The 12,624-nt window shown below is 36.0% G+C and overlaps 1 protein-coding gene across 1 annotated transcript in view; it reads left to right on the top strand.

The window, feature by feature from the left end:
* The window catches only part of DENND1A (DENN domain containing 1A), a 548,251-nt gene that overhangs the window by 142,118 nt on the left and 393,509 nt on the right, over positions 1–12,624 (top strand). Inside the window, 1 exon segment of the mRNA XM_082843076.1 lies at positions 5,245–5,288. Within this exon segment, the coding sequence (XP_082699202.1) occupies positions 5,245–5,288 (44 nt within the window).

Below are 12,624 nucleotides of genomic sequence, written 5' to 3' on the forward strand. Positions count from 1 at the left end.
TAGGGAAAGAGCAGTGTAATGGACTATTACCCATTTGCAGCATATTCCCATCTTCTCATCTGGAAAATTAAATCTGATTACAGCTGGGATTAACATTTATGGTTTTTGGGGAGAGGAAGATAGTATCTTAAACTCCATGAAATTGAACAATGAGATTATGTTGTTTATAGCTAATTTCATTTTTAAAAGTTTTTTTATTTTTTAAAAATTTACTATCATAACATTTATCATCATAACCATTTTTTATTTTTTTATACATTTATTTATTTATTTTTGGCTGCATTGGGTCTTCGTTGCTGCGTGCGGGCCTTCTCTAGTTGTGGCGAGCAGGGGCTACTCTTCATTGCAGTGAGTGGGCTTCTCATTGCGGTGGCTTCTCTTTGTTGCGGCACACGGGCTCTAGGTGCACGGTCTTCAGTAGTTGCAGCACGTGGGCTCAGTAGTTGTGGCTTGTGGGCTCTAGAGCGCAGGCTCAGTAGTTGTGACCCACGGGCTTAGTTGCTCCGCGGCATGAGGTATTTTCCCAAACCAGGGCTCAAACCCGTGTCCCCTGCATTGGCAGGCGGATTCTTAACCACTGGGCCACCAGGGAAGTCGTATAGCTAATTTTAAAGTCTCACTTTTAAGGAGCAGATTTTTGTCATTGTAAGCTTTAAATGTGTTCAGTATTTTGTCTCTTATTGACTGAAATATCCTAGAGATAATGACTGGATAAATTTAGTAGGCATTAAATGTAATGTTTTCTGCCTTGATACCTAGCATGCTAAAAGTGAAAGCAGTGTAGATTCCCATGTTAATGGCTATATTTGCAGTTTCCCTTATATTTCTTAAAAGAGCTCCAGTTATATAAGACTAACATTTGACAGCTTTCACAGAAAATGAAGTCAGTGTATCTTTCAATAATCAGTTAAAGTGTCATGCCTTGACCCTTCAAATGGAGTCAGTCATTAGTGTGACAGAGAAAAACGGGAAAATAATTTGGTAAGGTGTGTGTGTTTGTATGCTTATTAGTTACCAATCTACAAATGAGTCCTCATACATAAGCACAGTACTTTTATGAATTATTTTGCATTTCTGTTGTAAAAGATCTGTCTACCACGTTTTCTAGAAACTTTAAGCCTAAGGCAGAACTCAAGGTTTTTTGGATCCTGTGTAAAATAATTTATAGTGCCTTTCCAGTAAGTCTTGCCCAAACTCTTATTCTATTAATTAAACATCCTGTGGCAATCTGGTATATCTTAAAGATTTAAAAGTATGTTATAGTAAAAGAGTAGAAAACATGGACTATTGAGATTGAAGAAAATTAGCTTTTCTTTAAAAAAAAAGTAAGGCATTTGTTCTGAGATCAGTTTTTTTTTGGTTTCTGTTTTTTTTTGTTGTCAAGACACAGGCTTTTAAGCATGGTCATGTTCTGCGCCTGAATGAGACTGTGCTGTTGGGAGTCCTGTACTGTGAAATGTCTGTTTTAAGTATAGAAATGCTTTTGTGACCTCCAGTAGAAGTGGTGCACATGTGTCTGTGTGGGGTCAGCCTCTTGCATGGTTGCAGTGCTGGGAGAAGGTACTGGCTGGTCAGATTGACATAATGCGAAACCTTGTTCTAGAGCCAGCTGTCTCTTTTAGCCTTATGTGGTTAAGTCATGTGTGGACTTTTCTATACCATACATCTTGCTAGCAAGATATTTTAAATACTTTATAACAAAAGATTGTATTTTCCTGGGAGATGATGAAGTTGATTTTTAATTTTGTGAGAATCTATTACTTGAACCTGGAGAAAGTTTCTGAGAAAGAAGGGTAATGCATTACTATATGTTCTTAGTTTTCTGTCAGAGGGACAGTTCTTAGAGAGAAAGCTTGACATATGCTGATAACTGTATTCTTACTGCCAATTGCCTAAACAAATTGTTATGTTACTTTTTTCCATGGTAGTACTCTCATCTGCAGATTTTTGTGTTGAAAGTTAGCTGTTTGGTGACACTGTATTTGGCAGTGAGGGTATGAATGTGAGAAGACGTTTTGGAGCATTAGCAATTATAGTATTGGATAGTGGGTAAAGAAATAGATACATAAATATTAGATCGATGCACAGTTTTCCAGTGTATGTTATTTTCCATATAAAGATATAGAACATTTCATAAAATGTTACCAGACCATTTAAAACTCAAAGAAATGCAGCTGATGCAATGAAATACATAGAGTACTTGTAAAAACATACAGACACGAAAGTGGATTCCTGCCAGACAGAAAATTTAAAGGCGGTTTGCTGAACTGCAGGGTGCTAGGTTTTGTACATGTGCCATGCTGAAACTGTTAGTAAGGCGGGTGTTGTGTTGCTTGAGAAAAGCAGATTGTATTTGGACCTTTTTAACTCAGATGTTTCCAATGTCGATATTTTGGTGACATTATGGCATTATGATCGACTCAATGTGAAACATGATTTCAGCCTCCTGTGCAAAATAGACATTTAAAGAAAATTCATACAAATTATTTTTAGTTTTTGTGTTAATTTTTACAAAATGGCTTTCATAGTTTTGTTAACTATCAGACTGGATCTTTGAGCTAATTGAATGGAACTTTATATAGGTTGGGCTTTGGTTTTAAAAAGCATTGCCTTTTTTTTTTTTTGATGTTGCTTTTGAGAGTGTTAAAGACCCATGAAGTTTGCTTTTGTAAATCTCAGGGCCTTAAAGAAAGGGAATCAAAAGCTTTATGCTTGAATCATAGTAAATAATAATCCATGTATTATCTTGGAACATGATTTTGTTAAAATCTGGGAATCTCACTCTAGGGGTAGTCTTAGGGCAGTTGAAGGGATTTAGTTGATGAAGGTGTTTAGTTGATGTTGCCTACCACTGAGGCAGTGTTTAGGATGATATGATGGTTTGAATGACCCCCATCTTGGGGTTCCATGGTCATCTTTACCTTCAGTGTATTAAAACAAGTTGATTTTTCTTTTCACCTATTTTCCTTCTCTTTTTTCAATTCTATGTTGTATATATGAATAAAATACATTTTAAAAATGACAAGTTAATTATTAATGTAGTTTCTTGTTAACAGTTGGTTTAGTTCGTTAAAGAGATTTAAAGACCTTTCCTTTCCCACTTACAAGCAAGAAACATTTTTTTAAATTGGAGAATATACCACAAATTTTGGTTTCTGATATTCATCCCCTCAGAAAATGGTGATAAAAAATAGTCTTTGGTTTTATTCCCTCTTTATTTCCATTGGTATTTTGTAGTTCCCAAGAAGCAAACTATTGCAGGAAAGAGGACCTGATATTAAAGATTTATATGTGAGTCATTTCTGTGTGAAGTTTTCTGGGTAAAGAGTAATTGTTAACCACATGACAACTGGAAGAAAAAAAAAAAAAGCCTTAGATTATTTTGCGGCTTTTCCAGCCTCTGTTTTACTGTGTTCCTCAGGGACTTAGAGCTGCATTTTTGTGGGGGGTGGGGGCAGGTCTCAGTACCAAATTTTAAATCCTAAAATACCAGTTATTTTGCTGAACGAAGTCATTTACATATGTGTTAGGAATCACAGCCACTGCCCTCTTTTTGGATCCTCTACCCCAACCCCACAGTACACTTTTAGAGGTTTGCTGGGCTCGTAGCTGTCTCTTTGCATCCTGCTGGCCCGCCCCCAATTCCCCCGCCTAGACCTAGTGCTTTTCATGCCACACCATTAGCGCCCTCTGGCCTCCTGTCACAAGAGGGCCAAGTCTTTGTGTGCTTTCAGCCCTTTAGGCCAGAGAGAATAGAAGCAACAGCTACTTCCTCTGACTTACCAGGGCAACCCTGCAAGATACTGCAGGAGGGATTATGCCAGAATTCTACTAGTCCCAGTCTAGACATGTCATTGGTCTCTTCCTAGTATTTGAAGATGAGGGTAAAGAAAGTCAACCAGAAGACACTTCAAGAGCCGAAGTAATCTACAGATAGTTTCAACTTTTCTGCACCACCCATTTTGGGAAGATCTTCATTTGGTGTGACCTTTTGAATATTCCTACTTTTGTTATTAGTCTTGAGTTTTGAAAAATAATATCCATTGACTTCAATGACTTGAAAACTGATATTTCTAAGATTTAAATGTAGTTTGTGAATAGGCCCATTATTTTCTCCCTTTTTGATTCTTTAACTGCAGAACAATTAACCGCATTTTTATCTTGTGGCATGGAGGGCTTTAACTTTTACATGGATTCACTTTCATGGAGAAGTAAACTGGTATTTTAAAGGATATATATGAAAACTGAGAAGTATATATTGTGATCACTGTGGTTGGGGACCTTCAAATATTGTGCTTTTCCACAGCCTTTTGCATTGATACATGATTTCTCAAATAGATATTATTCTGATCACTCTTCTTAATGTGTCTCTGAGGAACCAGATCTCTCTCTTATTAGAAAAGATTGAATGTTTTCCTAATCAATAGCAAGTGGAGTGCTAATAGCTTTTAATTAGTACACTTCTGTATTGACTTACAGACGATGCCATTGGATTATCTTGCAGTTATGATTGAAGAATCAAGTGACCCCTTTCCTAATTCTATTTTAAACAGATGGTCATGAAAGATATCTTCACCTATGTATTTTTAGTTTCTGAGCAAGTCTAATTATGTTAGAACATAATATCTCATATCATGATATTTTGTTAACTCTGACAAGCTAAAAGTGTATTGTTTTCTTTTGAAGAAAACTTCATCTGTTTTCAAGAGACCATGAGTATTTTGAGAAGGATATATTTTATTTTTAAAAGCAGGGAGTTTTGCATTTGTTCCTTGAAAGAATTCTTATCTGATCCTTCCCTCCACCCTGCCCTCTCCCCCACCCCACCCCGCCCAAACACACACAAGATCTGAAACTGGCCTTTAAGGTGGTTTATCAAGCCCACATCTGTAACTATGAAAAGGAGGCCTCTGATAAGAAAAGTCAGGCAGGTTTCCGATTGACTTTCTCTGGAAAAATATATCGAGGGCAATTTGCAGCTGGCAAAATTTTTTGCATTAGGTAATAGTCTAAAGTTAACAGTAGTATCAGGTCTTTAAAATTTTTCTTTTTTATATTTCTGGAGGAGGGTAATGGGAGTGCCTTGCCGAGTCCTTCCTTGTGCTCATCAACATAGCAGCCTCAGCTGCCCCCCTTGGATCCCCTGCCAGGGCTGCTATCATCTTCTGATCAAATATTAATGTGTGATCCTCTGCTTGCTCACTAATCCAAAGCCAATTAATATTATCTGTCAATTATTTACAGATCCTGAGGTGCAGAGGCAATTCCCGGAGGACTACAGTGACCAGGTTCGGAATGCGTAATTAATTTTTTACATGACAAAATTTATTTCAGAGTCGTTCAACATATTATTACTGTTCTTTTTACTGAAAGAGATAAATGAATTTTTAGAACGGAAGAGAAACAGTAATTAGGAACCCAAGACAAAAAGTAAAACATATTGAAGTAGGATCGAAAATATTGGTGCTAGATTTGGGGTGTTACCTTCAGGGGAAGAATGCACAGAAAGTAAGGAAGAAAACCTATCACAAATTTTACTTTTTATTTTGCTACAGTCTGCAGTTCATTAGCAAATCCTTTTTGGATTGCCTGTGAACTTTTTTTTTTTATGCTATTTAAGCAGGCAAGAACTGGCGTAACAAAAAGGTAAGGATGGAAGTTTATAACATCTCCTGGAATTGGAAATAGATTATGAAACTGTGTTATGGTAGTCCTTGAAGAAGATACACATGCGGGAATGGTCTTTAGGGTGAGGGTGGTTCTAATGATGGTAGTGAAAGTTGTTTGGCCAATTGGTCTTGCCATCTTGAATTTCCTGCATTCTGCAAACATGGAATGAATGGAGTGGAAGGAACTATTTTACTCACAAAATACTGCTGAAGTTCCAAAGCTGCTCTACTCTTTATAATTAGATCCAGGTTATACATTCTGGATTCCAGTTTCTATCTTGAGAAATATTAGTAATGTTTTGTAGCTTTTTGGGGAACCTTACATTTTTAGTTCAAACATGCAATTTGGTATGCTTTTTTAAAGCAGTTTTGAAATAAAAGCATTCTTGATTATACAATAAAACAACTTTTTAAAGCCTTTCACATGTGGGATATTGTACATAATAAAAACATTTTTCTGAAGTACATTCATTTAATTTTATATACTAAAAGAATGTCCTTGAATGAGGATAAGTACAATGGAATATAAATATCCAGTACAGTAGTAGTAACACCTTTGCAATGTGGCTTGCTGTATAGAGGGCAAGGTATCTGATACATCTTTAGGAATATAAGTGGATAATCAGGATAATGAGATGCTTTGTCATGAGATTTTACTGTACAAGAGCCCAAGAAAACTGGTATGGATTGCTTTGCATGTGATCTCAAGACTTTAAAATGAGATTTAACAAAAATAGTAATTTTCTCACTCTACCCCTTGCCTCATCTTCCAACAGGAGAGTTAGATTTTTATCTTACCCTAAATTGGTATGGGATTGAGCCCTTCGGATTTAATTTACACAATCCAAAGATTATAGGACCTTTTTATTAATGTTTTTTTTCTTTCGACAATGTTTAAAGGGTGGAAGATCTTAAAGTATTACTTAGAATAGACTTGAGGCCATAGCTCTTAAGAAAATCATTCTTTTAAAATATTGTTGTCTAGGTAAATAACCTTTGTGGTCCCATGATCTGAATTACCCAATGAGAAAAAATTATGTAGGAGAAAACTTAAAATAACATAGTTAACATCTGGGTTTATTCCTTTAAACATAGTTTCTTGCTATATCTGAAAATTTGTGAGCACCATGATCTTTTTTTTTTTTGGTGTAACTTTAAAAAAATTGCATGGTAATATGTTCATTAGCAAAAAGCAATTTAGGAAATAAAAATAAAGCAAAAATAAAAGAAAGAATGAAAAGAAAGAAACTACAGGTCATTGAAATTTTACTACTCAGATAACTACTGTGACAATTTGGTATTTATTTTTTCATGTTTAGTTCTTTGAGTATATATATGTGTTTATGTTTGGGTAGAGTATGTATATATACAGGTACTCCACATACAAACACGTGAAATATGAGAGAGAAATAGAAATATAGATTATCATCAATTTTGTCACTGCATATGGAGCCCAGTTTACTGACTAAGTATTGTTGTGTTGTGAACTTAGTTCTCTTTATTTTAGTTAATGGATGATCTTACAAGTATTTTATATACTGAAGTTGGAATTCAATTATAGTAGGAATCTAAAAAATAACTTTTAGCTATTTTAAAGTGCTCTTAGGATAGGCATTTGTTTTCTTTGTCTGGATCAGTGACTTAGTTTTGAAATTTGGAGGTTGATGCTCATAGGCTGGATGTGGACTTATGAGGGTATGCACATCACTGCCTTATTTAGCATCTCTTCCAACTTGACACACAGTTTCCCTTCTTTACCACATGTAACTCAAGAATGAAGGATGAATGAAAGCTCTACTTTGTTTGGAGAAGTTACCTCAAAATTCCAAGAAATTTGAGAGTTGATCTATTAGTAAAGGAAATGAGACCTGCATGTTTCTTACTTACATTTTTATAATTTGGATTCTGATCTTATGTGTTTTCTTTTTAGCATTTGTTGGATTATGCCAAATTATCTTTCCCTTTGGTGTGCTATTATAAAGGGATTCTTAGAAATATTTCTATTACATACAAGCTTTAAATGCTGAATGTGTACTTAATCTAGACAACATTTCTAGTATTAAAACATTTATGATGCAATCCATAAGGAATATTTGAGATAATTCACCACAAAATATAGCACTTATTACTACACACACACACAACCCCCCCGCCTCCCCAGTTTTTCTCCCCATTCGCTTAAACTACTAGTGCTTGTTTTTACATATAGTGTATTTCCCATGTACCAGCACACTTGATCAGAGACGCTTGCTGCTGCTAGATGTTTTATTCTGTGTGTTCTTTGTACCTTACAGTAAAAGAATCTGTCACAAATTATTGTGGCTCACTGCTTTAGAAACTGAGAAAAAAGGGAGGTTAGATTGACATCTGTGACTGAATAATGATGACCAGCCTTTTGGCTCTCCTTGAGCCACAAAGCTAGCACTGCCTTTAGAGTGGAAAAAGAAGTAAGAAGAAAGGGGAGGGATAAAAGAGAGTTACAAATCTGTGGTCCCAGAGATGTATTACTGTTGGGCCAGTTGTCTGTGTGGTATGATAATCCATTTTGATCTTCTCTGTCTTAATTGTCTGCTAAAGACAAATGGGCAGTAAAAGTTCATCAGTTTCATCTTTTTGCTTCTCGTTTAGAAGCAGAATAAATGATCCATCACTACAGAAGTAGCCTTTCTTTCTGACACGGAAGTAATGCAGACCCAACACGTTTTATTAAAATGTTTTTCCCTCATTATTTCAGTCCTCTCAGCTCTGATAGATCTTACTGTTTCATAAAAAATGTAATCTGAAATGTAAATAAGGGTCTTGATACAGAAGGAAGAAGTAATGAGCAGCCTGAGCCACATTTTCGGACTCTTGATTGTAATTACTGACAAAGTGATTTCTCTGTGCCCCATTTTTTTTTTCTTCCTTAAGTTGTCTGTGACACCCTCAGACTGCGATGACATCTATGGTTTAAAACCATTAAATCACTGTAGCACTCAATATTTCATTTAAAATCTGGTAGGCCTGCTATCTTAAAACCTGAAAGTACAGGCTTTGTTAATTCCTGAAAGATATGCAATGCCTATGTTTTCTAAAAGAGAAAAACAAACAACAACAAAGGCAAAAGCAAGGTCTTTTCATAGTTCATATTATTTATTCATCTGCTTTTGTTTAATGTTTACCTAGTTTAAATACTAAAACATTAACATTGGTAGGATCCTGACTTGGAAAGGATCCTGCATTTGAAAAAAAACCACCTCTAACAACTTACTTGTGAAATTTAAAGAATTGTATCTCTCATAAGCGTAATCCGAATTAGTCTAAATCATTTTTTTAACGTTAAGATGACTAAATTACAGACACAATTTTCAAGTTACTTTGAGTTTGGTAGCTTAAACCAGATTCTTTTCATTCTCTTACTACAAGTTTAGATAATGTGGCTCTTAATAAAGCCTGTCTAAGAGAAAATTTTTGTTAAAGAAGAACAGAATCACAATGTGTTTCTTTCATTTCTAGAAATGGTTTCTCAAAGATACCAACATGTCAATCTGGCATTAAAAATAAGAAAACAAAACATGAATATCTTTCCCTGCTGGAAACAGCCTTGTAATTAATTAAATGGATTTATAATTATTCTATTATGTTTACTGTATTCATTCATAATTATGGAAATAAATGGTAAAACTTTATTCATTGTGATTAGTGCAGTTTTAATGAATATTAATTGAATTAAAGGAGAAAAGGATAAATTAACGTGTTAGCAAATTATGGTCACCACTCTCATCAAAACCCCATCTTTGGGTTCAAAACATATGATTTTTCAGATTAAAAAAGAGGCTTTAGTAATTATAACATGTAGTATGGGATAATTTAGAATAAAGATATAATAACATATCACAGAGATTTCCATAAATAGCCTTGTAATGTGTCAAGTACAATAGGCATTACACCTACCATTTAAAAATGCATTATTTATTATATGATTTACTTCTTGTACTAAAACATTAAGAATTAGTAATTTGTTCTCACAATTGCACTTTTTATAGCCTGTTTGTTCTAAGAGTGGCGATTAGAGTTTAGTGTGCTAGAAGTTGCTTCTCCACTGTGCTCATCTATATTTTGATGAAATATAGCAAGTGTCTTAGAGCTCTTTAACTAGAGGTCTGAACATACCCACCCGTCCCTGTACATGTAGATCACTGTTCAGAGCTGCAGGTAATTTTTCTTTCCACTGGCACTGAAACAGAGGTTATAATGAAACCAACAGTCTTTATACATTTATAGAAACTATAAAAATTTTATGGAAATCTTTATATAGAAACCAACAGTGTTTCTTGTATAAGCTCTGTAAGCAATGTAGAAACATGGTACATTGGGAAAAATAAAAAGGTGCCCTTTCTTTTATGGTTATATATGGTCTGTGTGATTTTTAAAATTTCACTATAGGCAGTTAAGCAAAGTGGAAAAACATGCATCACCTATATACTAAAAAGGAACAAAAATATGTTGCATAACTTAGGCTAATTGTGATGGAAATCGGCATTTCTGAGTTGCATGTAATTGCTTAAATATGGAGTTTTCATTTGTTCATGCTTCAGGTATGCTCTAAAAAAAACATTTAAACTCAGTTATTCACAGTGTAACCTATGTAAGTGGATTGAAAGATTCTGATTTGAAAGACAACGGAGATAATATTTAATCAAGGCTCCCTACTTGCTTGTTGGTGATTGCCTCCTTCTTTTAGTGAGCAGCTGTGTATGGAAACTTGCAAGTTACTTTCTTCAAAATCTTGATAATCCAGAGACTAAACATTTCTATTCAAAACTTGTTCATGTCCTGATGCATTGAAAGAATACTATCTAATAGGAAAATTATAGATATAATCCACAGCTCCTACATTTTTTTGTTACTGTGAAAGGAAGCTTCATTGCACCAACATTGTGTAATATGACGTACATGTACAGTATTTACACAAAATGGAAAACAAATGATAAAATTTGATTTTCCCATTATTGTCAGGCAGAGAAACATAAGCAGCAGTGTACCTGGTTTGTATAAAGTGTGACATTGATTCCACAAAGGTTCCACCAGTCTTTCTATAGTGACTTGTCTAAGCCATAGGATCTTCAAGTTGGAATTGAAAATTTGGGTTTGTGGGTTTTTGGGCCATGCATTCACCAAGCTCACAAAGAATGGAATTGGACCTGGGTGTATCCTGTTCCTCTTGGAAACTTTTGAGCTTTCTTTATTTTCCCCATTCTTCTCCAAAGTAGGTGCTATCATGCTTCCAGCCTACTCATGCAATCCGTTCGGATTTGATCCACTTTAAATGGTGAAGTCAAGTTTGGTTCTGGAACCTTTTCATGACACCATATGACATGGAACAGAATTTGTCATTTCATTTGAATATTATCCAAAGGATTTATTTATATAAGGTTCAAATGGGTCACCATTTAAAATGGCTCCACAACTCAGCCTTAAAAAGACTAACTTAAAAGTGGCTAAACTTTCTGGGTTTTTTTCCCCCTCATGTCTGTTTTTGGTGGCAGAAACTGTGTTGGAGACTAGATACGATTTGGTGCATTAATCGTGTGAGAGTTTAATAAGTGTAGTGTCTGCAGAGTATGAGCTGGATACCATACCAGGTAAAGATGAAGAAAGATGTAGAAGATTTCATCTCCCCCTTGAAAGACCTTACTGTCTGCTAGGCTACAAAGGTAATACATGTTCAGGTTGTTTCAATAGCTTGTAGAACAATGGCAAGGCCAGAAATTGGGGATATCTCTTTGAAAACTAGGACCTTTGGGTAGTGATGCCACAATGTAATCACATTTCTGCAATTTCTTGTTTTTTTTGTTGTGAAGCCATAGAAGTTAGTAAGTTAGCCAGAGTGGTACAGAGAAACCCAAGTGGAAAGTCTTGGGGCTGCCTTTAAAGAAGATCATCTTTTAAGTCTGTTTTAGATGTGTGCTTTTCTAAAAGTCACTGTTGATTCATGGATTTTTTTGAAACCTCTTGCTCAAAAAGGTCAGTTTCCATATTTCTTAGTAACTTGTCAGCCTGGGATTATAGGTAGAAATGTAATTTTCTCATCCACAGATAGAAACTCTTAATTTCTTCAGACCCTGAAACCTGGGAGGTGACTGTTTAGTGTAATGGCAACAAAGCACCCTGCTGAAGCCGCTTTCTTCAAGTAGTGGGTCAGTATCCACAATTGCCACCAAATGTAGCCATTTTGACGGACCACATTACAGAGTCAAAGATTTTCATTGATAGATTGCAGATGTATAAATGCATCCCAGATTAAGTGTCTACTTCTTTTTATATGTTTAAAAGTGTCCCATTCTTGATGATTGCCTTGTTTAAATGTTTTTTAAGTTACAGGCTCATGGATGGGGAAAAATAATCCTAAAAAATTATCTATCACAGGTTGCCTCTTATTTCTCCCTGTGCTGTTACAAGTCAAATTTATCACCTTGGATGAATGCTTTTCAAGTGTTTGCCGAAGAAAAACCACTTTGTATATAATAAATGCTATTCTGTCATATCTATATCTTTCATTCCCCCCCACCCCCATTTCCAGAAAAGGGTGAATTTAAGAATGGGATGGGGGGCTTCCCTGGTGGCGCAGTGGTTGAGAGTCCGCCTGCCGATGCAGGGGACGCAGGTTCGTGCTCCGGTCCGGGAAGATCCCACATGCCGCGGAGCGGCTGGGCCCGTGAGCCACGGCCGCTGAGCCTGCGCGTCCGGAGCCTGTGCTCCACAACGGGAGAGGCCACAGCAGTGAGAGGCCCGCCTACCGCCAAAAAAAAAAAAAAAAAAGAATGGGATGGGGTTGGACTGGCTTCTTCTTCTTCTTTTTTTTTTTTTTTTTTTTGCCATATGCGGGCCTCTCACTGCTGTGACCTCTCCCGTTGCGGAGCACAGGCTCCGGACGCGCAGGCTCAGCGGCCGTGGCTCACGGGCCCAGCCGCTC

Source organism: Leucopleurus acutus (assembly GCF_964270905.1).
Source record: "Leucopleurus acutus genome assembly, chromosome: 7".
Taxonomy (NCBI): domain Eukaryota; kingdom Metazoa; phylum Chordata; class Mammalia; order Artiodactyla; family Delphinidae; genus Leucopleurus; species Leucopleurus acutus.